This window comes from Theropithecus gelada, chromosome 2 (genome assembly GCF_003255815.1).
Source record: "Theropithecus gelada isolate Dixy chromosome 2, Tgel_1.0, whole genome shotgun sequence".
Taxonomy (NCBI): domain Eukaryota; kingdom Metazoa; phylum Chordata; class Mammalia; order Primates; family Cercopithecidae; genus Theropithecus; species Theropithecus gelada.
This window is the reverse complement of record NC_037669.1, coordinates 180,005,869-180,029,794: the sequence shown is the minus strand read 5'-3', so window position 1 is coordinate 180,029,794 and position 23,926 is coordinate 180,005,869. Positions and strand designations below refer to the sequence as shown.

Genomic DNA, 23,926 nt, shown 5'->3' with positions numbered 1-23,926 from the left:
AAAAATACAAAATTAGCTGGGCATGGTGGCACATGCCTGTAATCCCAGCTACTGGGAGGCTGAGGCAGGAGAATCACCCGAGCCTGGGAGGTGGAGGTTACGGTGAGCCAAGATTGCTCCACTGTGCTCCAGCCTGTGGTGACAGAGCAAGACTCTTTCTCAAAAAAAAAAAAAAAAAAAAAAAAGGTTTGCTCACTATTGAAACCTTACTTTCAAGAAATTATTTTTATGTAATCTCAGCGAATTTGTGTAATTCCATTGTTTGTCTATAGATTTTTATTGTGTTCAGTTTTTAAAATTAGGGTTCCCCTGCCCCTGTAAGATACAGTACAGTTTATATCCTTCAATTAGGACTGTTTGAAACTTGGTGGTTTATTGATATGGTCTCATAAATTTGATGTTTCATCATAGTGGCATTTGTTGGTTTGCCAGGACACATTTAAACATTTGCTTTGGATGGAAATACCATCTGATGCTTTTTTCTTTTTTTTTCTTAGCTCTATGACTGATATTATTATTATTTTTAGAGACAGGGTCTTGCTTTGTTGCCCAGGCTGGAGTACAGTGGCTATTTGCAGACTTGATCACTGCACATTACAGTCTCCAATTCCTGGGCTCAAGGGATTCTCCTGCCACAAACTCCCAAGTAGCTGGAACTACAGGTGTACCACATGGTGCCCAGCTTCATGACTGAATTTAAAGGAGGCTATATATTATTTACTTTGCTTGTTTTGGGACAGATCTAACAGATGAATATGCAATTGTCAGCCTTTGGTGTAGAGTTTTTTTTTTTTTTTGAGATGGAGTCTCGTTCTGTCACCCAGGCTGGAGTGCAGTGACGCTATCTCAGCTCACCGCAACCTCAGTCTCCTGGGTTCAAGCGATTCTCCTGCCTCAGCCTCCTCAGTAGCTGGGATTACAGGTGCATGCCACCATGCCCAGCTAATTTTTGTATTTTTAGTAGAGGCGGGGTTTCACCATGTTGGTCAGGCTGGTCTCGCGCTCCTGACCTCGTGATCTGCCCGCCTCGGGCTCCCAAAGTTCCGGGATTACAGGCATGAGCCACTGCACCGGCCTATGGTATTCTTTTTTTAAAAAAGTGGGCAGATCACTTGAGGTCAGGAGTTCGTGACCAGCCCGGCCAACATGGTGAATCCCTGTCTATACTAAGAATACAAAAATCAGCCGGTTGTGGTGGTGGGCACCTGTAATCCCAGCTACTCAGGAGGCTGAGGTAGGAGAATCGTTTGATCCCAGGAGGCGGAGGTTGTGGTAAGCTGAGATCGTGCCACTGCACTCCAGCCTGGGCGACAGAGTGAGACTCCATCTCAAACCAAAAAAAAAAAAAAAAATTAACTCTGAGTTTTTTGGATATTGTGAAATTGTTACCTTGATATGAACTATTACAAAACTAGTTTTTACTCATTCATGTATTCATAGTTGAACTTTTAACTTATAACTTTTCATTTTGAAATTTTTCAAGTTACAAAAGTAGTATAGAGAGTTCAAATGTACTTTTCACCCAGCTTCTCCTACTTATAAAACCAGAGTACTATTGTCAAAATCAGGAAATTAGACTTGGTGCGGTACTGTTATTTAAATTACAAAATTTATTTGGAATTCAGTTTTCTCCCTTTTGTCCTTTTTCAGATTCCAATCCAGGATTCTATATTGCATTTAGTTTTTTTTTTTTTTTTTTTTTGAGACGGAGTCTCACTCTGTCGCCCAGGCTGGAGTGCAGTGGCTGGATCTCAGCTCACTGCAAGCTCTGCCTCCCGGGTTCACGCCATTCTCCTGCCTCAGCCTCCCGAGTAGCTGGGACTACAGGCGCCCGCCGCCTCGCCCGGCTAGTTTTTTTTTGTATTTTTTAGTAGAGACGGGGTGTCACCGGGTTAGCCAGGATGGTCTCGATCTCCTGACCTCGTGATCTGCCCGTCTCGGCCTCCCAAAGTGCTAGGATTACAGGCTTGAGCCACCGTGCCCGGCCTGCATTTAGTTTTTGTGTCCTGTGACAATTTTTAGTTTTTCCTTCTTTTATGATTTTGACACTTGATGTGTGTAGTGGTTAAAACTGTTTTAGAAACATGTAATTTTTTGGTGTGGATGGGGAATGCAACGATAAGATATACTTGTGAACACTATTTAGCCTTGAAAGGATCTCTTATTTTTAGCAGTGATTTTGAGTAGAGTAGGACCACAGTTGCTTTTGTTATTACTTTGTCTCTATCTAAACATAAATAGGATGCTGTGTATGTTGTAGTAACTTCATAATGAAAGTATCAAGAAATTTGAAAGCATTAAAAATTTATTTGAATAACAATTACAAACCATTATGTATTAACCATAAAATTTTTTAAAATTAAAAAACTTTGCCAAAACAGAGAACTTAGCCAGAAGAGGGTCACTCTCTGTTACCCAGGCTGAAGTGCAGTGGTGCAGTTATGGCTCACCGAACCCTTCACTTCCTAGGCTCAGGTAATTCTCCCACCTCTGCTTCCCTAGTAGCTGAGATGATGAGTATGCGCCACCATGCCTGGCTAATTTTTTTTCTATTTTTTGTAGAGATGGGGTTTCACCATGTTATCCAGGCTGGTCTCAAACTCCTGGGCTCAAGCAGTCCGCCTGTCTCGGCCTCCCAAAGTGTTGGGATTACAGGTGTGAACCACTGCACCCAGCCAATTTTAACTTTGTTTGGATGAGTAAATGTTTGACTATACATGTAATTTATTTAATGGACATGAAAGTATTCAGATTTTGTTAGTAGTGGTTGGTTCATGACCTTGGCTGTCAAGTATGTCTTTCCTGATGCTCTGTAGTTTACACCACAACGTTCTCATCTATTTCCTCCCTGACTCTTCTAGAAAGCTTAATGACACCTCCTCAGCTTCACAACTCATCCTCACAACTCATTCTCGCTGTGCCTATTTTCAACTGATTCCCTTAGTTCTTTACTGGGAAAATAGAACTTTCTTTTTTTTTTTTTTTTTTTTGAGATGGAGTCTCACTCTGTCGCCCAGGCTGGAGTGCAGTGGCGCGATCTTGGCTCACTGCAACCTCTGCCTCCTGGATTCAAGCGATTCTCCTGCTTTAGCCTCCTGAGTAGCTGGGACTACAGACATGCACCACCATGCCCGGATAATTTTTTTGTATTTTTTAGTAGAGACAGGGTTTCACCATATTGGACAGGCTGGTCTCGAACTCCTGACCTCATGATCCACCCACCTCAGTCTCCCAAAGTGCTGGAGTTACAGGTGTGAGCCACCGCGCCCAGCGGAACTTTCATATACTGTACTGGCTTGTGAGTTTTTCTATGGTGTATTTGGGTGTGTATTTCTTATTTATTCTGGTTTGGTCATTTGGGCTTCTTGAATCTGTGAATTGGTTGGTATATTTCACCAGTTCTAGAATTTGCTCAGCCTTCCTGTCTTCAGTTATTGCCTCTATTGCATTCTTTGCTGAGACTTCAATTTAATGCAAAATCTTCTCACTTTGTCCGTTCTTAACTTCTTCATTTTCCATAATTTCCCTCTCTGTGCTGCTTTCTGGTTAACTTCTTTTTACCTGTATTCCAGTCTCCTCATTCAGTCTTCACTTCTGTCTGAGCTGCTATTAAACCTGAATTCTTAATTTGGACAGTTTTATTTTCCAGTTCTAGAAGTTCTATTTGCTCTTGTTCCGTTTTTGCTGTCCTTTAGTTTCCTGTTCCTTGCAGATAGTTTCAGGCTTTTCTTTTATTTCTTTAAACAGAGTAAGCATGATTTTATAATTTGGATCTGATAATTCCAGCGTCTGAAATCTCTGCTGGTCTGTGTACAGTCAGGAAAATAGAAATCAGTTAGCTGTCTCAAGCAGAGAGGGATTTAGTGAAGTACTTGATTGCGAAGGAGCTGGAAGGGTTGGAGGAGGCGGCCATGTTACCTGGTTGTTCTTGGGCTTGTTGCTGGAGGCATGGCTGCTGATCCCCTGTAATTTTCTACAGCTGCGTTCTGTTTGGTTGCCTGTTTTTGCATCTGGCTTTTCCCTTTCCCGCTCTTTAATTTCCCACCAGTGTTTGCCTTTGGAGAACCTGACAAGACTGTCTAGCAAGAATTCTTCTATATGTAGTTTTCAGGCTTCTAACCTTCTGCAGTAGAGGCAGAAAAGATCTGAATACCAACAGACGAAATCTGGAACTGGATATGTGTCATCTGTTGTTTCTGCCGTTGGTTTTTGCTCCTAGAGTCTTGTTTGACCTTTTATGCCTGGTTATTTTGGGGTACTGGCATTTCAAAATTACTTGGAATAATTCAATGCCTAAATCTTCACTTGCTTGTCAGACCCCTGGGAGCCCTACCTGTCAGTGGTTCCCTGGACCATGCTGGAGAAACTAACCAGTACTTTCTCTTCACCCTTACCCTGTGCATTTAGCTGTTTCCGTTCCGGTTTAATGTGGTTGGCTGTATCCTACACCCATAAGGCCACTAAAACTACAGTACAGCTTTGCAGTTCTTTCCTCAGGTTGGGTAGGTAAAAGCCACTTTCAGTTCTAGGCTTGCTTGGAGTTACTGCACTTTTTCAGATTTTGGCCTGTTTCCTTATCTTGTTAGTTCTTCAATACTTTTAAGAATATATGTGTTCTCTGACAACTTTTTTTTCCCCTGTTCTCAGTGAGGGTGGATGGGGTATAGGTTCGTTTAAATTACTTAGCCTGCCATTACTGAACAGTCAGTTCTCTATGTTGTTTTTTTCTATTTAGTTTCTTTCATGTCTCCTTAGAATTCTTATTTAGCTTCCATATGTTTTATCTATCTTGTCCTTAAAAAAAATTCAAATTTTCACTGTTTTTGAAAATTAGTACATACATTCATATAATTATATTCAAAGGCTATGAGAGGGTGTACAATGCAGTCTTGCCTCACAGTAGGGTCTTGCAGTCATTAATTTGACGTCCCTGAAGGCAGCTTACATTGCTGGATTTTTAGGTGACCTAGTAGATTTTTATACTTCATGTAATCAAGCTTGTTGTGATTTCCAGGTCTTTTTTAGCATCCTGATTTTTTTTTTTTTTTTTTGAGATGGAGTCTTGCTCTGTCGCCCGGGCTGGAGTGCAGTGGCCGGCTCTCAGCTTACTGCAAGCTCTGCCTCCCGGGTTTACGCCATTCTCCTGCCTCAGCCTCCCAAGTAGCTGGGACTGCAGGCGCCCGGCACCTCGCCCGGCTAGCTTTTTGTATTTTTTAGTAGAGGCGGGGTTTCACCGTATTAGCCAGGATGATCTCAATCTCCTGACCTCGTGATCCGCCCGTCTCGGCCTCCCAAAGTGCTGGGATTACAGGCTGGAGCCACCGCGCCCGGCCAGCATCCTGATTTTTGGTGCTAAGCTACATTAAAATTTGCCGACATGTAGATCTTTCAGTTTTGCCTTTTAAAATGCATCATTTGGGCCTGGCGCAGTGGCTTATGCCTGTAGTTCCAGCACTTTAGAAGGCCGAGGCGGGTGGATCACTTGAGGCCAGGAGTTCAAAATCAGCCTGGCCAACATGGGGAAACCCCACTTTACTAAAAATACAAAAATTAGCCAGGCATGGTGGTGCATGCCTGTAATCCCAGCTACTTGGGAGGTTGTGGTGGGAGGTTGAGGCTGTAGTGAGCCATGATCATGCCACTGCCCTCCAGCCTGGGAGACAGAGTCACGCTCTGTCTTAAAAAAAAAAAAAAAGAAACCCTGCTTCTTTTAGTTCTGTTTAACATTCTGTCTTTAGTACTCAAAAATGTGTTTCCATTTATGGGATTACAAAAACCATCAAGGTTTTAGCACTTTCAACATAGTAGAAATTATAATCTTGTCTGGAGACCTAGTTTTCAATCTTAATACTAAGTGGTTGATTATTAATGCAGCAATCAGTTCATTGATTCAGCAAGTATTTGAGCTCCTTTGTGCTAGATGCTGGCATCAGTCATTGAAGAAACACATTTTTGGAGTTACGTGCTTATGGCAGATACAAACTTAGTAAGTCATGTATATTGTTGGAAAGTGATAAGAGCTGCGTATAGAGCTAGGGTAGGGAAATTGGGAGTGTGGGTGGGAGGACTCCAGTGTCATGTTGTCACTGAAAAGATGACATTTGAATGAAATGAGCCATTATGATATCCAGTAGAAGAGTAGAACCAGGAGGCCGGGGTAGTTGGAGCAGGGGGAATGAGGGTGACGAGAAGAGGGGATGAAGAGCAGGTTGCATAGGACTTTGTAGGATTTTGTAAGGACTTTGGTTGAAAGTGAGCTGATGGAAGGGTTCAGAGAACTGAAATGGTTTAACTTCTGTTTGAAAAGGATCACTGGTTGCTGTGTTGACTACAAGGCATTTTCTTTCTAATTAAGTAAAAAATTAATTGGAAATTCAATAGCAGATGATCTTTATGTGTTTATATGTTTGTTCAGGAGTCATTTAGCACTTACCATGAGCATACTATTTTCTGTGTGGATCATCGAGACTATAACCAAGTGAATAAAAAGGTGGTTGTCTTCTAGGATCTGAAGTATATAAAATTGTGTCTTCCATATGTAACAATTTATTTATAAAAAGCCATTCTCATGCAGTTATACATTTTATTTTGATGATCTGTATCTAATGATCAACCCAACCCAAGCAGTTAGCATTGAAATGTTAAAATTATTCCCTGTGTTATTTTTCAGTGTAATTAACGGTTCAGAGTCACAACTCTTATCTCATTCTTGTTTTCTTTCTTCCTGAGAGGGTTTTAAATGCTTGCATACACATAAAATGCAATATATATTTTCATCTTCCCTGGAGCCAATTTGACTATTATGACCTCTTTTTATAAAGAGGTGATCTGATTCTTTTTGTTTGTTTGTTTTTTTGTATCTGCCCCCAAGGCAGGAGCTTAGATGGGGCAAAATCCCTAGGTCAAGGTGTTGCGAGAACTCTATGGGAGTGTTGGGGACCACTGCTAACCATGTGATCCTTGGTTATTACTTGTGTACCTAGGAGTGTTTTGACAATTCCTGGGTATAAATAAGAAAGGGAGAATTAGTGGATAGTTAGTATCTTTGAAAATCAGCGGCTGGGCGCAGTGGCTCACGCCTATAATCCCTGCACTTTGGGAGGCTCAGGTGGGTGGATCACAAGGTCAGGAGATTGAGACCATCCTGGCTAACACAGTGAAACCCCGTCTCTACTAAAAATACAAAAACTTAGCTGGGAGTGGTGGCGGGCAGCTGTAGTCCCAGCTACTCGGGAGGCTGAGGCAGGAGAAGGGCGTAAACCTGGGAGGTGGAGCTTGCAGTGAGCCAAGATCGCACCACTGCACTCTAGCCTGGGCGACTGAGCGAGACTCCGTCTCAAAAAAAACCAAAAAAAACAAAAAAAAAAAACCAAAGAAAATCAGCACAGTGCAGAAATGCATGTGGGGAGTAGGGACTACTGGTGGGATAACGTTCTCTCCCAGGGTTTCCATCCCATTTCACTTGTTTTCACATTCTGTTTTTGAATTGAATTGAATTGAATTGACCTGGCTACCCAAGTATCTGAATGAACAGCTTGTAGGAAAAAAAGATAAAATAAGCAGTTCAGACAAGTCCCTATTATTGGTGTTGATATAGTAGTTATTCGTTTGGATGTTTTGTTGTTGCTACTGTTGTTATTCTACCTTTTATTGAAGAATGAGTATAGAAAAGTTAAGATACAAATGTACAGCTCAGGTAATTATCTTAAAAACAAATAATCACTCTCCATACATTAATAGGGGAAATGTAAAATGATTGCAACCACTTTGAAAAACAGCTTGGCAGTTGCTCACAAAATTAAACAGAGGCCGGGCGTGATGGCTCATCCCTGTAATCCCAGTACTTTGGGAGGCTGAGGCAGGCAGATCACTTGAGGCCAGGAGTTTGACACTAGTCTGGCCTACATGGTGAAACCCCGTCTCTACTAAAAATACAATTAGCCGGGTGTGGTGGCACATGCCTCTAATCCCAGCTACTTGGGAGGCGGAAGCATGAGGATGACTTGAGCCCAGGAGTCAGAGGTTGTGGTGAGCCAAGATAGCACCACTGCACTCCAGCCTGGGTGACAAAGAGAGACTTTGTCTCCAAAAAAATAAGTAAAAGAAATAAAGTTAAACAGAGTTACAGTGTGATCCAGTAATTCCAGTTCTAGGTATATACTTAGCAGAATTTATCTACACAAAAACATAGAAAAGTGTTCATAGCAGCATTATTCATAATTGCTGAAAAATGGAAACAACCCAGATGGCCATGATGTGAATGGATACAGAATATGGTATGTCTATACAATGGAATGGAGCCATAAAAAAGAATGAAGCATTGGTACATGTTAGAACATGGGTGGTCTATGAAACATGCCAAGTGAAAGAAGCCAGTCACAAAAGACCACATAGTCATATGATTCCATTTAAATGTCCCAAATAGCAAATCCGTAGAGATAGAAAGTTGCCAGGGGCTGAGTGGGTCTGGGATAGTATGGTGAGTGACTGCTAATGGGTATGGGATTTCTTTTTGAGGGGAGAAAATATTTTGGAACTCAAGAATTAGATACTGATGATGTGAATATACTTAAAACCACTGAATTACAAACTTTAAAAGGGTGACTTTATGGCATGTAAATTATATCTCAATAAAGCTGTTAAACATATCCAGTATGGACAGTGTCCCAGAAGACCCCTCATCACTCTCCCAGTCAGGGCCCCAGATTATTCTTGGGGGAAGAATAGCAGCTGTTGCTGCTGCTACTGTTTACCTCTCAGAAGGAGCCATTGTTTTAGACTAGGCGTGAAGCTTTATGTTCTTAGCACTTGCCAAGGCACAGCAGGGAACTTTTTGTAAAGCCCCATTTTAATCAAATGCTTCTTTGTGATTCGGTGGTGTCAAATGTGACCTATCTTTGGCAGTAGTATTATTTCTTGCCTTTCAAATCGGGTAGCTATGTACTCTTGACTTGCTTTTTTTAATAGAATGAATCTGGACCTTAAAATTTTAAAAGAATTTTTTAAAGTGCCATGTATATATATGTATATATTCAGAGCTGCCCTGCTGCCCCCCACCACTTCCCACCCTGAGATAGGGGTTGTTAATGCCATCCTTTAGGTGAACCACACATAGCATTAATAGTTCTTTTATTGTACATATAATTTCTGATCTTAAATTAAAAAAAACAAAAACTATCCCTAAATGTTTATATGCTTTTAAATATTTCAGACAAGATTGGGCGCATTCAGGATGATATGGCCATAGACAAATATTTCAAACCCAAAGTAAGGTCAGTGTTGATTTTTTGCTTTTCAGTGATGTCTTGGCATTGCCCATTTTCAAGCAGGAAGATTCCAGCCTTCCATTGGATGGTGAAACAGAGCACCCACCCTTTCAGTATGTGATGTGTGCCGCAACGTCGCCAGCAGTAAAACTGCATGATGAAACGCTTACTTATTTGAACCAAGGTTAGTTTGGCTATGTCACATTTGACATGTAAGAATTTACAGAAATACAAACTAATATTTTGGCATTGTAGCCTAGATTATTGGTAATAATTAAAAATTAGGTTCTTTTCTTAAATTTTACAACTTAATGAAAATTGTAGGAATTTTACTGTGAGCAGCTGAAGTACAGTTTGTGTAAACTGATTTGTGTTAAAGAGGGTCTGAGGAGGAAGATTTATTACAGGATTTTTAAAGACATAATCCAAAGGACTAGCAAGTAGGAAAGAAAGTCAGTTATTTTTAGGGCCAGTGATTTCAATATGGAACTTGAGAATGAATCAGAAGTCCAGCTAGCAAGGAACCTGGATTTTGAACATGAAGCAGTTCTGTGCTGAAAATAGACTTAAGCTGCACCAGGATGGAGTCTGTGGCTAAATAAACAACATCACATTTTATCTTCTATATCTTGTTTGTAGTTTACGTCAGAGTGTTACATTTCAGTGATGTGAAAGAGATGGTGGGGAAGGAGGGAAAACGGAGATGTAGGGGTACTTTTTTTTTTTTTGAGTCTGGGTTTTGCTCTATCGCCCAGGCTGGAGTGCAGTGGCGAGATACCGGCTCACTGCAACCTCCGCCTCCCAGGTTAAAGCAATTCTCGTGCCTCAGCCTCCCAAGTAGCTGGGATTACAGGCACCCACCATCACACCCAGCTAATTTTGTATAATTTTAGTAGACAGGGTTTCACCATGTTGGCCAGGCTGGTCTCGAACTCCTGACCTTAAGTGATCTGCCTGCCTCAGCCTCCCAAAGTGCTGGGATTACAGGCGTGAGCCATTGCACCCGGCTCAGTTTATCTTTGGAAAGAGGAGAGATTGCTCTTTGCAGTTTGGGCACAGGCTGATGTGACTTACCGCTGTAAACAAAAGTACTTTGAATGTAGGAATTAATTTGTTGGATACATATACTGAAAGCATGTTGAATTCTGATTTAAAAAAATTTTTTGAACATTTTTACTGTTAATATGCTCATTGTAGAAAAACTGGGAAATATGTGAAGGGATAATGCCAAAAATTGACTAATTAAGCTTTTTGGTCTGTTTCTTGAATGTATATACGTTTCCTTTCAAAAAATTAGAATTATGCATCTCTTCACTTAAGAGTATATAGTATTTGTTTTTCTGTCATTAAATAGAATTTTTACTCCGGAAGTTTTGGAAAGAGCAATAGATTTTAGACTTTTACATGTGATTAATATTCTGAAATGTGGAAGAATAACTTATTTCTACCTTTTCATTTGATATATAAGTTTAGAATCTACAAGGTTTTACCTTCAGGTAGTCCTGTCTCTAGCATTTGTGACAATACCCTGTTTGTTTTTATATTTAGTGTTTGGGTAGGCAATCACTTATTTGAGACTGACGTTTTATATTTGAAAGAACCTTAAGAACTTATTTGGTAATCTGTTTTAGACATAAAAATAACAGAAGAAACAATGTAGGGACAAGGATATTCACTGTAACTTTATTTCTAAAGATAAAAAAGGAAATAACCTGAATTTTCCTTACTTGTGGAATAGTTGAATAAGTTCTGTTACATACATACCATGGAATGAATTAGTATACATACACATCCTGTTTAAAGGAACATGTAGGATGTGCATCTGTTGGCCTGGGGAATGCCCATAGTTTATCATGGTTGTCCTTTTTTTTTTTTTTTGAGACGGAGTCTCGCTCTGTCGCCCAGGCTGGAGTGCAGTGGCGCAATCTCGGCTCACTGCAAGCTCCGACTCCCGGGTTCACGCCATTCTCCTGCCTCAGCCTCCCGAGTAGCTGGGACTACAGGCGCCCGCCACTGCGCCCGGCTAATTTTTTTTTTTCTATTTTTAGTAGAGACGGGGTTTCACCATGGTCTCGATCTCCTGACCTTGTGATCCGCCCGCCTCGGCCTCCCAAAGTGCTGGGATTACAGGCGTGAGCCACCGCGCCCGGCTCATGGTTGTCCTTAAACCAGATAAAGATATTTCATGTCGATAAAAGTCATAATCTACCATCTGTAGTAGTGATATAGTAGACTGACACTAATTGATACTGTGCATCTAGCATTGTACTAAATACATGTGGTAACCTTATTCAGTTCTCACAGTAACTCTAGGAGAGGTTTATTCATTTTATAGATTAAACTTAGAGCAATTAATTACTTTGCTCAGTGTCAATTTGGAAAGCTTAGGTTTTAACAAAATTTTTTTGAAGTATTACAGTAATGTGCACAAATCTTAATGAATTTTTACATATATATTCCCTTGAAACTATTACATACTTTTACCTTTTCCAGCACGCCAGTAGGCTCACTTGTGCCTCTTTCTCAGGTGATACCTCACTTGAATATAATCAATATAAGGGCAGGTGGTTTTCATGTACTTTATTCTGCTTACTGCAGTATTAATGTTGAGTATTTTCTTGGTTCTGGAATTGTGTTATTTCTTGATTTTTCCTAGTCTTTTCAGAAAAAAGGTAGAAAGCTGAACTGTATATGTAGACATGTTTAAAACAACATATATTTTAGTAATTTTAAAAAATAAGGGCTGGGCATGATGGCTTACGCCTGTAATCCTAGCACTTTGGGAGGCCAAGGTGGGCGGATCCATGAGGTCAGGAGATCAAGACCATCCTGGCAACATGGTGAAACCCCATCTCTACTAGAAATACAAAAATTAGCCAGGCATGGTGGCACACACCTGTAGTCCCAGCTACTCAGGAGGCCGAGTCAGGAGAATCACTTGAACCCAAGAGGCAGAGGTTGCAGTGAGCTGAGATTGCAGAACTGCACTCCAGCCTGGGCGACAGAGCAAGACTGTCTCAAAAAACAAAAAACAAAAAAAACAAAATTGAGTAATTTTAAAGGAATTGTACTTTTATGTACCCTTTTAAAAGAAATTATAATGCCTTTCAAAATAATAACTATATGAGGATTATAATATATATAATAGTGTGTTGTGTTTTCCGCAGACTATATCTTAGCATTTATCATCTTGACAAAAAGTTTTAAACCCAAGATTTTCCATGAATCCTTAAACAAGTTTTAAAATTTTCTATAAATACATATTTTCTTCTTTCTCTTTTCTTTCTCTGCTCCCTCTCTCTTCTCCCCCTTTCTCCCTCCCTCCTCTTCCTCCCGCTCTCCCTCCCCCTCTCCCTTCTTTCTCCCTCTCTTCTTGGTCTTGCTCTGTCACCCAGACTGGAGTGTAGTGGTACAATCATGGCTCATTGCAGCCTTGACCTCCCAGGCTAAAGTGATCCACCCACCCTAGCCTCCTGAGTAGCTGGGACTATAGGCACAGGCCACCACGCCTGGCTAATTCTTTAAAAAAATTTTCGTAGAGATGGGGGTCTCCCTATTCATTTCCCACACTGATCTCCAACTACTGGGCTCAAATGATCTTCCTGCCTTGGCCTCCCAAAGTGCTGGGTTTACAGGCGTGAACCACTGAACCTGGCCTTTTTTTCTTCCTTCCTCTCTCCTGCCTTCTTTCCCTTTCCTTTTGTTTGTTTGTTTGTTTTTAGAGACAGGATCTTGCTATGTTGCCCAGCTGTTTTTGAACTCCTGGGCTCAAGCAGTCCTCTTGCCTCAGGCCTCCTGAGTAGCTGGGATGTAGTCCTTAAAGGTATATTTTTCTAATGAGAGGATTCTTAGCTTTTTCTACATTGGACAAGGATTGGACCAGACTGAGAGATTTCTGAGTATCTTTCACCCTACCTCTTTGTCTACTGAATAATAGAAGCTTGCTAATTTAAGCTAATAAGACAAACAAAGATCCAGACTAGCAAAGTGTCTTCAGCTCACTAGACTCGCTTTTCTTTTTCTTTTTAATTTTCTTATTTATTTATTTTTTGAGACAGGGTCTCACTCTGTCTCCTAGGCTGGAGTGCAACGATGCAACCTTGCTCACTGCAACCTCTGCCACCCAGGCTCAAGGGATTCTCTTGCCTCAGCCTCTGGAATACCTAGGACTATGGGCACATGCTGCCATGTATGGCTAATTTTTGTATTCGTAGTAGAGACAGGGTTTTACCATGTTGGTCAGGCTGTTCTCGAACTCCTGGCTTCAAGTGATCCACCCACCTTGGCCTCCCAAAGTGCTGGGATTACAGGTGTGAGCCACCACGCCCAGCCGCAATGGTCATTCTTGATGATGAATATTTGCCACTATGTAATGCTGTAAAGAAAATAAAAATCAAATTCGGTATAGTCTTCACTTTGTCAGTAGAAATTGGAGCAAGTTTTCCTAGTTGTATTGATGTCTTAGTGTCATATTTTGAGTTCTTTTTGAACTGCAGAGGGACTGAGTTTAAAAACTTATTTGTGTTTAAGGCTGGGTGCGGCGGCTCATGCCTGTAATCCCAGCACTTTCGGAGGCCGAGGCAGGCAGATCACCTGAGGTTAAGAGTTCAAGACCAGCCTGGCCAACATGGTGAAACCGTCTCTACTGAAAATATAAAAGTAGCCAAGCGTGGTGGTGCACGCCTGTAGTCCCAGCTACTCGGGAGGCTGAGGCAGGAGAATCACTTGAACCTGGGAGGCGGAGGTTGGAGTGAGCCAAGATTGTACCACTGTACTCCAGTCCCCCATCCCCGCCCCATGCAAACAAAATAAAAAAGCAACCTGTATTTGTGTTTGTCTGGTTATGCCTGAGTAAGAAGAGCAATTAAGTCCTTGACTTTAACTGTGGAGTAAAAACTGTAGTCCCAACATGGAGCCACCAGAGGGTGGAGTACACATAGCTGGCTTTCCCTTTGGGCAGGGCTCTGGCTGGAATAGACTGCCTTTTGTCTTAACAGCTGGGGGCTGAGCCTTTGATGCTTCCACACGTGATAATATGAGTGAGACTTGTGATCTTACTCCCTTGCTGACTTGCTACTGCTGGATCAACCCCTAACTCTTCAAATAAAAAGAATTTCTCCTTGTTACTCCCCAAATGCATTTTCATTTGGAGACCAAATTCTACATGGAGAATACTCTGCTAAGAATGTTAATTAACAAGCCTGTAATCCCAGCATTTTGGGAGGGTGGATATCTGAGGTTGGGAGTTCGATACCAGCCTGGCCAACATGGTAAAACCCCATCTCTACTAAAAATATAACAATTAGGCTGGGCGCAGTGGCTCACACCTGTAGACCCAGCACTTTGGGAGGCTGTGGTGGGTGGATCACGAGGTCAAGAGATCGAGATCATCCTGGCCAACATGGTGAAACCCCGTCTCTACTAAAAATACAAAAATTAGCTGGGCGTGCTGGCACGTGCCTGTAGTCCCAGCTACTCAGGAGGCTGAGGCAGAAGAATTGCCTGAACTCACGAGGCGGAGGTTGCAGTGAGCCGAGATTGCACCACTGCCCTCCAGCCTGACAACAGAGTGAGACTCCGACTCAGAAAAAAAAAAAAAAGAATTATCCAAGTATGGTGGCACACACCTGTAATCCCAGCTACTTGGGAGGCTGAGGCATGAGAATTACTTGACTTTGGGAGATGGAGGTTGCAGTGAGCCCAGATTGCGTCACTGTACTCCAGCCTGGGCAATAGAGTGAGACTTTGTCTCAAAAAAGAAAAAAGAATGTTAATAAAGTACAGGTATAAGGCCCTAGAAACAGCATGTTTATTGGATTAAGAATTCTGTTAAATATTTCGGAAAGTTCTTTTTGCTTAGTTTCATTTTTCACAAAATGAGATTTCCTCCTGATTAGTTTCAGTTCATGTTACTAAAATTTTATGATAGGAATAGGACTTTAGAAATAAGGTTTCTAAAGCATTGAACTTAGCAAAATGGGAACTGTCACATCTTGGGCTCCGCATTACCCTGGAGTCCCATTTGATGAAGCTAGAGTATGTGTTTTCAAGGATGGGTGGGGACATGAATCACAACAGTTATATTTTTCAACTCTGGCGGAATTTTTGCATTTCTGAGCCAAAAATGGAACAAAAAATAAAACATGAAAAGTAAATTGAGCAGATAAAGCTAAAAACAGGACTAGCGTCTGATAGAATATTACTGTTGGTCTATATTAACTTTATATTTCATTAATACTGGATCCTTCTTTATATTTCAGTTACAACCTAGACTATTGTTTCAGGAAGCCATGGTATTAAAATACTTATGGATTGGGGGAGAAATTAGGAAATTTCTGAAAGTCTGGTTGTTCTCTCAGTGGATATTACCATTGAAGAATATAATAGTTTCCAATAGGGAAACCACTTTAAGCATAGCAAGTGTTACAGAGCCTTTTTTCTTCTGTTTTTTTTTTTTTTGTTGTTGTTGTTGTTGAGATGGAGTCTCGCTCTTATTGCCCAGGCTGGAGTGCAATGGCACGATCTCAGCTCACCGCAACCTCCGCCTCACAGGTTCAAGTGATTCTCCTGCCTCAGCCTCTGGAGTTGCTGGCATTACAGGGGCCTGCCACCACACCCAGCTAATTTTTGCATTTTTAGTAGAGACAGGGTTTCACTGTGTTGACCAGGCTGGTCTCAAACTCCTGACCTCGTGATCCTCCTGCCTCAGCCTCCCAAAGTGCTGGGATTACAAGCGTGAGCCACTGTGCCCAGCCTAATTTTGTATTTTTAGTAGAGACGGGGTTTCACCATGTTGGTCAGGCTGGTCTTGAACTCCTGACCTCAAGTAATCTGCCCGCCCTGACCTCCCAAAGTGCAAGGCTTACAGGTGTGAACCACTCCACTTGGCCAACTCTTGATTTTTGTGCCTCAAGTGAGCTCCTACCTGTCTTTGAGGTTAGGAAATGGTGACTGTTCAATTCCTTGATCAGAAATCGGGAGTAATCCTCAACTCTTCTTTCTGTTACACTTTACATCTAATATAGCAGAAAACTGACGGATTTATGCTGATCTGATAGGTGAAAAATGATTTCAGTGTGGTTTTAATTTGCATTTCTCTAATGGAAGTTGAATGTCTTTCAATACGTTTAAGAACTGTTGACATTTCCTTCTTTGGTGGACCCCCACATGTCCATTTCATTTGCTCATTTTTTTCTTCTAGGGATACTGGACATTTGTTAGTAATTTTTGGAGACAGAGTTTTGTTCTTGTTGCCCGGGCTGGAGCGCGATGGCGCAATCTCAGCTCACTGAAACCTCCGCCTCCCAGGTTCAAGCGATTCTCCTGCCTCAGCTTCCCAAGTAGCTGGGATTACAGGCATGCACCACCACACCCAGCTAATTTTTGTATTTTTAGTAGAGATGAGGTTTCTCCACGTTGGTCAGGTTGGTCTCAGACTCCCAACGTCAGGTGATCTGCCCACCTCAGGCTCCCAAAGTGCTGGGATTACAGGCGTGAGCCACTGTGCCCAGCCCATTTGTTCACAATTTTATAGGAGCTCTTTATGTACTGGGGAGATTAGCCCTTTATCTTGCAAATATTCCCTCTGTGACACTTTTTTTTTTTTTTTTTAAAGTTGACCAATTAGAATCCGAGTCAAAGGGCATAGTATTTAATTTGTTGACAGGTGCAGCCACATTGCCTTTTAGAAAGACTTTTTAGTTTATATTCTGTACATTATTCAAGGTTATTTCTCCCCCATACTTGCCCACTTGATTTTTAATTAAATACTTCTTCTTTTGTTTGTTTTTTTTTGAGATGGAGTCTCACTCTGTCGCCCAGGTTGGAGTGCAATGGCATGATCTCAGCTCACTGCAACCTCTGTCTCCTGGGTTCAAGCGATTCTCCTGCCTCAGTCTCCAGAGTAGCTGGGACTACAGGCGCCTGCCACCACACCCGGCTAATTTTTTGTGTTTTTAGTAGAGATGGGATTTCACTGTGTTAGCCAGGATGGTCTCTATTTCCTGGCCTCATGGTTCGCCTGCCTCGGCCTCCCAAAGTGCTGGGATTACAGGCATGAGCCACTGGGCCCAGCCTAATTTAAATACTTCTTATGGCCAGGTGTGGTGGCTCACACCTGTAATCCCAGCACTTTGGGAGGCTGAGGCAGGTGGATCACCTGAGGTCAGGAGTTCAAGATCTGCCTGGCCAACATGGCGAAACCCTGTCTGTACTAAAAAATAATACAAAAATTAGCTGGGCGTGATGGTGGGCACCTGTAATCTCAGCTACTCGGGAGTCCGAGGCAGGGAGAATTGCTTGAACCTGGGAGGCGGAGATTGCAGTGAGCCGAGATTGCGCCACTGCATTCCAACCTGGGCAACAGAGCGCAGCTCCCTGTCAAAATAAATAAATAAAAAATAATAAATATTTCTTATTGAGCTGATAATAAGCATAAACCTTTTGTTAATTTTTATTTCCTAAATTCTTGTGAGGTTGAGTGTAATTTTAAATATAAATGGTGTATTTTTCAAAAGTTTGTATTCTTCATTTTGAAAATTATTTCTTACTGTTTTCAGAATACAGATCCATTGTTAAATATACTGCATATATCTTCTTCCAATCTGTATCTTAGTTTAACTTTTTAAAGTCTCTTGCCATAAAGGTGTATTTTAGTGTTTCTCTGTCTGTTGAATGAATGTAAGCAACTTTTCTTTGTAACAGACTGTATATATGTTGTTTTCCTTCACCAGCCTTGGAGTGATGTAGTTGTATTTTGATAACCCCTTGTTGAATTTTGATCCTATACTCTAAAATCCTTTATATATTTTTCTGTAAGCCCCCTGGGAGTATGGACAAGGTATTGGTAGTTATAAAGATTCTTAACTTCATGTGATATTATAAGCATTATTTAATTTTTACTGATTTTCTGTATGCCAAATTATACTGTCATTTTTATTATTTAATAACATAATCCAGAAATCATTTTTTGTGGATTTGGAGTACATTATTAATTTTTTTGCAGCATTTTCCTAATTATCTAGATTGATGTGTGAATGTCTGTGTTTTCTAATGAACACTAAAAGTGGAAACAACCCAAATATCCATCAACTGATGAATGGATAAACAAAATTTGGTATGTTCTTTACACAATGGAATAGTATTAGGCAATAAAAAGGAATGAATATTATTTGGCAATAAAAAGGACTGACACATACTACATATGGGTAAACCTTGAAAACATTATGCTAAGTTTAAAAAGCAAGGCACAAATAACCCACATATTGTATGATTCTGTTTATAAAAGTATCTAGAGTGGGCAAATCATAGAGACAGAAAGTAGATTGGTGATTGCTAGCAGTTGGCCGGGCTGGGGGTGGGAGGTGGGTGTGGGGGAGGGATTGGAAATGACTACTAATATAGGTTTCCTCTTAGGATGATGCAAATGTTCTAAAACTGGTAGTGGTGATGGTTGTACAACTCTGACTATACTGAAAACTAATGTATTACGTACTTTTTTAAAATGTGAATTTTATGGTGTGTAAACTTATGTCTGAGAAAAGCTGTTACAAAAATTAGTCTTAGGTAATGCAAGCATAATAAAAATTTAGTGTAAGAGAGTGGCAGATGAAGATAAATTGACAGAGAAACTCTTGTCTCCTGTAATAATGTAAGGACAGAAGGTTGGTGTGATTTTTAGAGGGAAAAGAAGGATCAACCTGAATTTGCTTCTCTAGCAAGTTAACTATCATTGTGTAATGTATGTTCTGAGAAACATGCATTTTGAATTATGTTAAGCAAAGTGATGTTCTTTATAAGGATTGTTTTTTATACACAATTTCTTTAAATAGGTCAGTCTTACGAAATTCGGATGCTGGATAATCGGAAAATGGGTGATATGCCTGAGATCAGTGGAAAATTAGTAAAGGTAAGGACAGTCCATTTTAATTCCCAAATGGATATTGCTGTGATTGAATGAGTTTTTGTTTTAAAAAAAATTAATTTCACTTCAATAATTGTTATATTACAACTTTTTAACTTTTTGAGCTATATTTTGTTTATTCACCTGTAAAATGGGAATTATAGCCGTTATTGGGTAGAGTAATTGTGAAAGACCCTTGGAAATCAAGGAACAATAGAAAAGTTAGTAGCAGTTATGGGGTAAAAAACTCACCACCACAACAAAAAACTATAAGCCTCTCTAAAAGTAAAAGATAATAAATATGGGGAAGAATGTCAGTGTTGGCATAAAACTTTAAAAAATCCTTTACCTTGTAAAATTTCATTAAAAAAATTGAAATCTCTGTTCACCCTACCCATGTATCTGAATTAAGAAGTCAGTCATCCTAGATGTAGGAGGCATAGCTGTTTTCCAGCTGACCTGTTCTTTTAGGATATATCTTCAGAACCATCCCTGCCCCCAGCCCCTCCTAGCCTGTATCCATCATACATCATGGCTAGTTATAAATTCCATAGCATTACAGGGCAGGGTTAATGAAAGAATCTTAACTGGGGAAAGGTGAAACCTCATGTGACTACGTGTTAGCAAGAGACAAGTTCTCTTGATCCTTCCATCTCCCCACAGAGTGGCATGTCAGGGCCCAGGTGCTGCTGGGCCCTCAGTGTGGAGGGGCATCCTATTGGAAAGACACTGCCCTCTGTGGATCTGCCTTTTTGGTGGGTAAACATGGGAAGGGCAGCCTTGTGGTGGGAATTGGATTCAGGCAATCTAAATTTGGTGTGTTAACTAATGTGGCATGTCTGGGAAAGCCAGCTGCCCAGTACCTGGAGGGCACCTGGAAGGTTACTTGGGGATCAAATGATAGGTTACCAAAGGTGCTTTGGAACTTCTTGAATGTGCAGAACATATTCAGCAGTGTGCTTTCTCTGATTGTTCTGTTTTTGTCTGTCTTTGTTCTGTGTGGTTTTTTTTTTTTTCTTTTTGTCTTATTGTTAGGGCCTCATCACATGTAAGATGCTGGGGTTTTTTGTTTGTTTAAATGTATCAGTGTAAAAGAGTTGGAAAGTTGTTTTAATTGTAAACTCCGTAATAAAATTTAGTAGGATTTGATGGGCCCTATATTGAGGTCTTTAAAACTGGATCCAAAAATGTTAGAACAATTTTTTAAATATTTTATTATGGTAAAATTTGAACATACCCAGAAGTAAAGAAAATGGTACAATGAATCCACATATATCCATCATATGGTGGTATATAATAAATATATCTGGTATATATCACGAGTTCTTATAAGTTCTCCTGCCAACTTCAACATTCTCCACAATTTACCAGTCTTGTTTCATCTATTCCCCCTTGTGCTTTTTTTGTGTATGCTGGATTATAGAATTTACTAATTCGTAATTTTAACTCAGTTCCTCATTCATGACCATTCAGTGTTCTGAGGAAAATATAACAAACTTTGACATCCAGACCAAATGCCAAAATTCAGTGTCCATCAAGGCATTGAAGAAAATCAATTCTGAAACAATTGTCTTTGTCATTTATCAGTGGAGACAGGCTGGCTTTCCAGGGCAGTTCCCTGAATAGGTGGTAGGATTTAGGAATAATTACTCTGATAGGTGATACCTAATGCTTAAAATATTTTGGCAGGCTGGTTGAAATACCTGTCAGATTAACTTGGAATAGCAGGGTTAAGTTGTATAACTGCTTTTAAGTTCAACTTCCTTGTATTTACTTGCAAATTAAAACATGTAAAAACATTTAATACATAAAATTAGTGCAAGTAAATAAAGGGAAAAATGATACCTCATTATGACATAATGAACTACTGTTAGTAACAAAACCATTAACTTATAAATGCACAATAAATGTTTCGCTGACACAACACTAGTTAAGTGTTAGTATACTAGACAAGTATATTCCACTTATTCTGAAGGCATCAGTATCTAAATATTTAGCTCACTGATTGAAAAGAGTTAATTTTTAAAGCACTTTACATTGGCTTCATCTTTGATAAGCCAGCTGCATGATTTTTGGTGGATGTGCCAGGCATCCAGTTATATTCTGTAAGCTTGTCTGGGATTAAGAGCTACTGTCTGCTGCTACCAAAGACTGCAAGATGAATTTCTTGGAAATCACATCCTTTTTTTAGCTAGAGAGTCCCTAAAATATGCTTCAAACTTCTAGAGTTTTATTTACTGGCCCTAGGATCTTCGACTATGCTACTTAAATTTTGGGGGGAACCTTAGGGATCAAGTGATAGGTTTGCAAAGGTGCTTTGGAACTTCTTGAATGTGCTGAACATATTTAGCAATGTGCTTTCTCTGATTGTTCTGTTTTCATCTTTTTTTGTTCTGTTTTTTTCTTTCAGTCTTATTGTTAGGGCCCCATCACATGTTGCTAGTTCTGAAAATGTAGTCAATCTCCTTTTAGGGAGAACTTTCAGATAATGAGATTTTTCTCCCCGTTTCATTTAAGAAGTTCCTTTCCTCTCTCCCTCCCTTCTCCCTCTCTTTTTCTCTCCCTTCCTCCCTTCCTTTTCTTTCCTTCCTTTTTTCCTTTCCATTCTTTTTTGGGTAGGGTTTTCTGGTAGAAACTGGAAAACCTGCTAGACAAATTCTAAAAGAGCTATACAATGCTAGAATTTTTCTTATATATCTTGTAATTTCCTAACTTTGATCCTCCTTTTATCTTCTTTAGTATTTTAGTCTGACCTAGAATGGGGCTTAGTAAAGCTCTGAAGTCTAATATCTGTATTCTCATACTGTTTTCATCTGAGTATGTGTATTTAGTATGGTTCTCACCGAATATGGAACAATTAGAATTGTGATATTTTCTGTGCTGTACTTTTGTCTGGAGACAAGCTGGCTAGCAAATGTGAACCACTGGCACTGGTGTCTTAGGGGCCACCACTAGCCTATGCACCATCACTATGAGAGCTTTGCTGTGGTCAGGTGTGAAGTGGGTGCTGGGTAATGGGTTGGGCAGGCCCTGCAGGTGTGGGTACAGGTGAGGAAGATGGGCATGGAATAAAGCAGCCACTGAGCCCTATAAATTTCTCCCACATTGGCCTCTTTTTAAAACTATCTCAAAGAAAAAAATTGCTACTTTTAATTGGCTACTGGGACTACAGGTGCCCACCACCATGCCCGGCTAATTTTTTATGTTTTTAGTAGAGACAAGGTTTTACCGTGTTAGCCAGGATGGTCTCGATCTCCTGACCTCCTGATATGCCCTCCTTGGTCTCCCAAAGTGTTGGGATTACAGGCATGAGCCACCACACCCAGCCAAAAAAAACTCAATTGTTAACTGTTATTTTAAATTAACAAAGTTTTACGATTGTGCCTGGGTTTCTCTGTCTCTGTCTTTTCATTTTTAATAACTCCTGTGTGCATCTGGTATTTTCTTTATAGGAATAGAATTCTTGCTCATTAATTTTAGGGGGAAGAACCTTAATTTTGAATTGCAATAACAAATTATTTTATCAAATCAATACCTAAGTTACCATTTTATTTATAATTTTAATTTCTGAGTTATAATTCTTTGCACCAAGTAATTGTACCGTAATCCAGGTATCCAAGGGCAAAAGAGTTCACTTTTGGAATGTTTAAAATAGAATCTGGTTGTGTATGTTCTACTGCTATGCGTTAACACATAAGAAGTAGAAATGGTCCTGCATTTTACCTGGAGCAGTTTAAAAGTACTCATTTTCCCCACTTATTCCACAGAGCATCATAAGGGTTGTATTCCATGACAGACGGCTACAATACACAGAGCATCAGCAACTTGAAGGATGGAAGTGGAATCGCCCAGGAGACAGACTTCTTGATTTAGGTACAGGCAGTGATCAAGACCATGGAGATGAGGGCATTGTTTAGCTATGCCCAGTAATGTGTTATGTGGGCATCATGAATTACTTGTGTGGGGAAAGTTTGGTGTTTGTGGATTTTATGTCTTGTCTTTTTTTTTTTTTTTTTTTTTTTGAGACAGAGCCTTGCTCTCTCACCCAGGATGAAGTGCAGTGGCACGATCTTGGCTCACTGCAGCCTCCACCTCCCATCTTGAAGTGATTTTCCTGCCTTAGCCTCCCGAGTAGCTGGGATTGCAGGCATGCGCCACCATGCCTGGCTAGGATCTTGTGTCTTTAGAGTTGTTTTCCATATATACATACACACACATATATATATGTATGCATGTATACATTTTTTTCTTTTTATTTTTTTCCCATCCTTGTATTATAAAGAACCGAGAGAGTTGTTTTATAGTTAAAGAGTCAAGTAACTTTTTGGTGCTAAACTAATGTGAACCTGGAATTCTATGATTTTGAAACCATTTAATTGTAAACTGGTACCATCTATTTTTTTTTTTTTTTGAGACGGAGTTTTGCTCTGTCACCCAGGCTGGAGTGCAGTGGCATGATCTTGACTCACTGCAACCTCCACCTCCTGGGTTCAAGCGATTCTTGTGCCTCAGCCTTTTGAGTAGCTGGGACCACAGGCATCTGCCACTGCATCCGGCTAATTTTTGTATTTTTAGTAGAGATGGGGTTTCACCATGTTGGCCAGGCTGATATCAAACTCCTGAGCTCAGGTGATCCGCCTGCCTTGGCCTCCCAAAGTGCTGGGATTACAGGCGTGAGCCACCGCGCTCAGCCTTATCATATTCTTAAAAAAATGAAATACAAACCATGGTAGGGGAAACTATGATACTTGTTTAGGGT

The 23,926-nt window shown here is 40.4% G+C and overlaps 2 protein-coding genes and 1 non-coding gene across 4 annotated transcripts in view; 1 reads left to right on the top strand and 2 right to left on the bottom strand.

Annotated features, from left to right (window-relative positions):
• UBP1 (upstream binding protein 1) overlaps positions 1-23,926 on the top strand; it is a 53,811-nt gene that overhangs the window by 5,581 nt on the left and 24,304 nt on the right. For both annotated transcript variants that reach the window (XM_025374921.1, XM_025374922.1), the window contains 3 exons: positions 9,299-9,450; positions 19,097-19,173; positions 22,935-23,040. In XM_025374921.1, coding sequence (XP_025230706.1) covers positions 9,299-9,450; positions 19,097-19,173; positions 22,935-23,040 — 335 coding nt within the window. The remainder of the gene's footprint in view (positions 1-9,298; positions 9,451-19,096; positions 19,174-22,934; positions 23,041-23,926) is intronic.
• FBXL2 (F-box and leucine rich repeat protein 2) overlaps positions 12,661-23,926 on the bottom strand; it is a 146,542-nt gene continuing 135,276 nt past the window's right edge. The window contains exon 16 of the transcript XR_003118042.1: positions 12,661-13,641. The gene's annotated coding sequence lies outside the window, so the exon portion shown is untranslated. The remainder of the gene's footprint in view (positions 13,642-23,926) is intronic.
• On the bottom strand, positions 21,784-21,844 carry LOC112619887. Its single transcript, XR_003118370.1, has one exon. It is a non-coding gene; the product is annotated as a U7 small nuclear RNA (small nuclear RNA).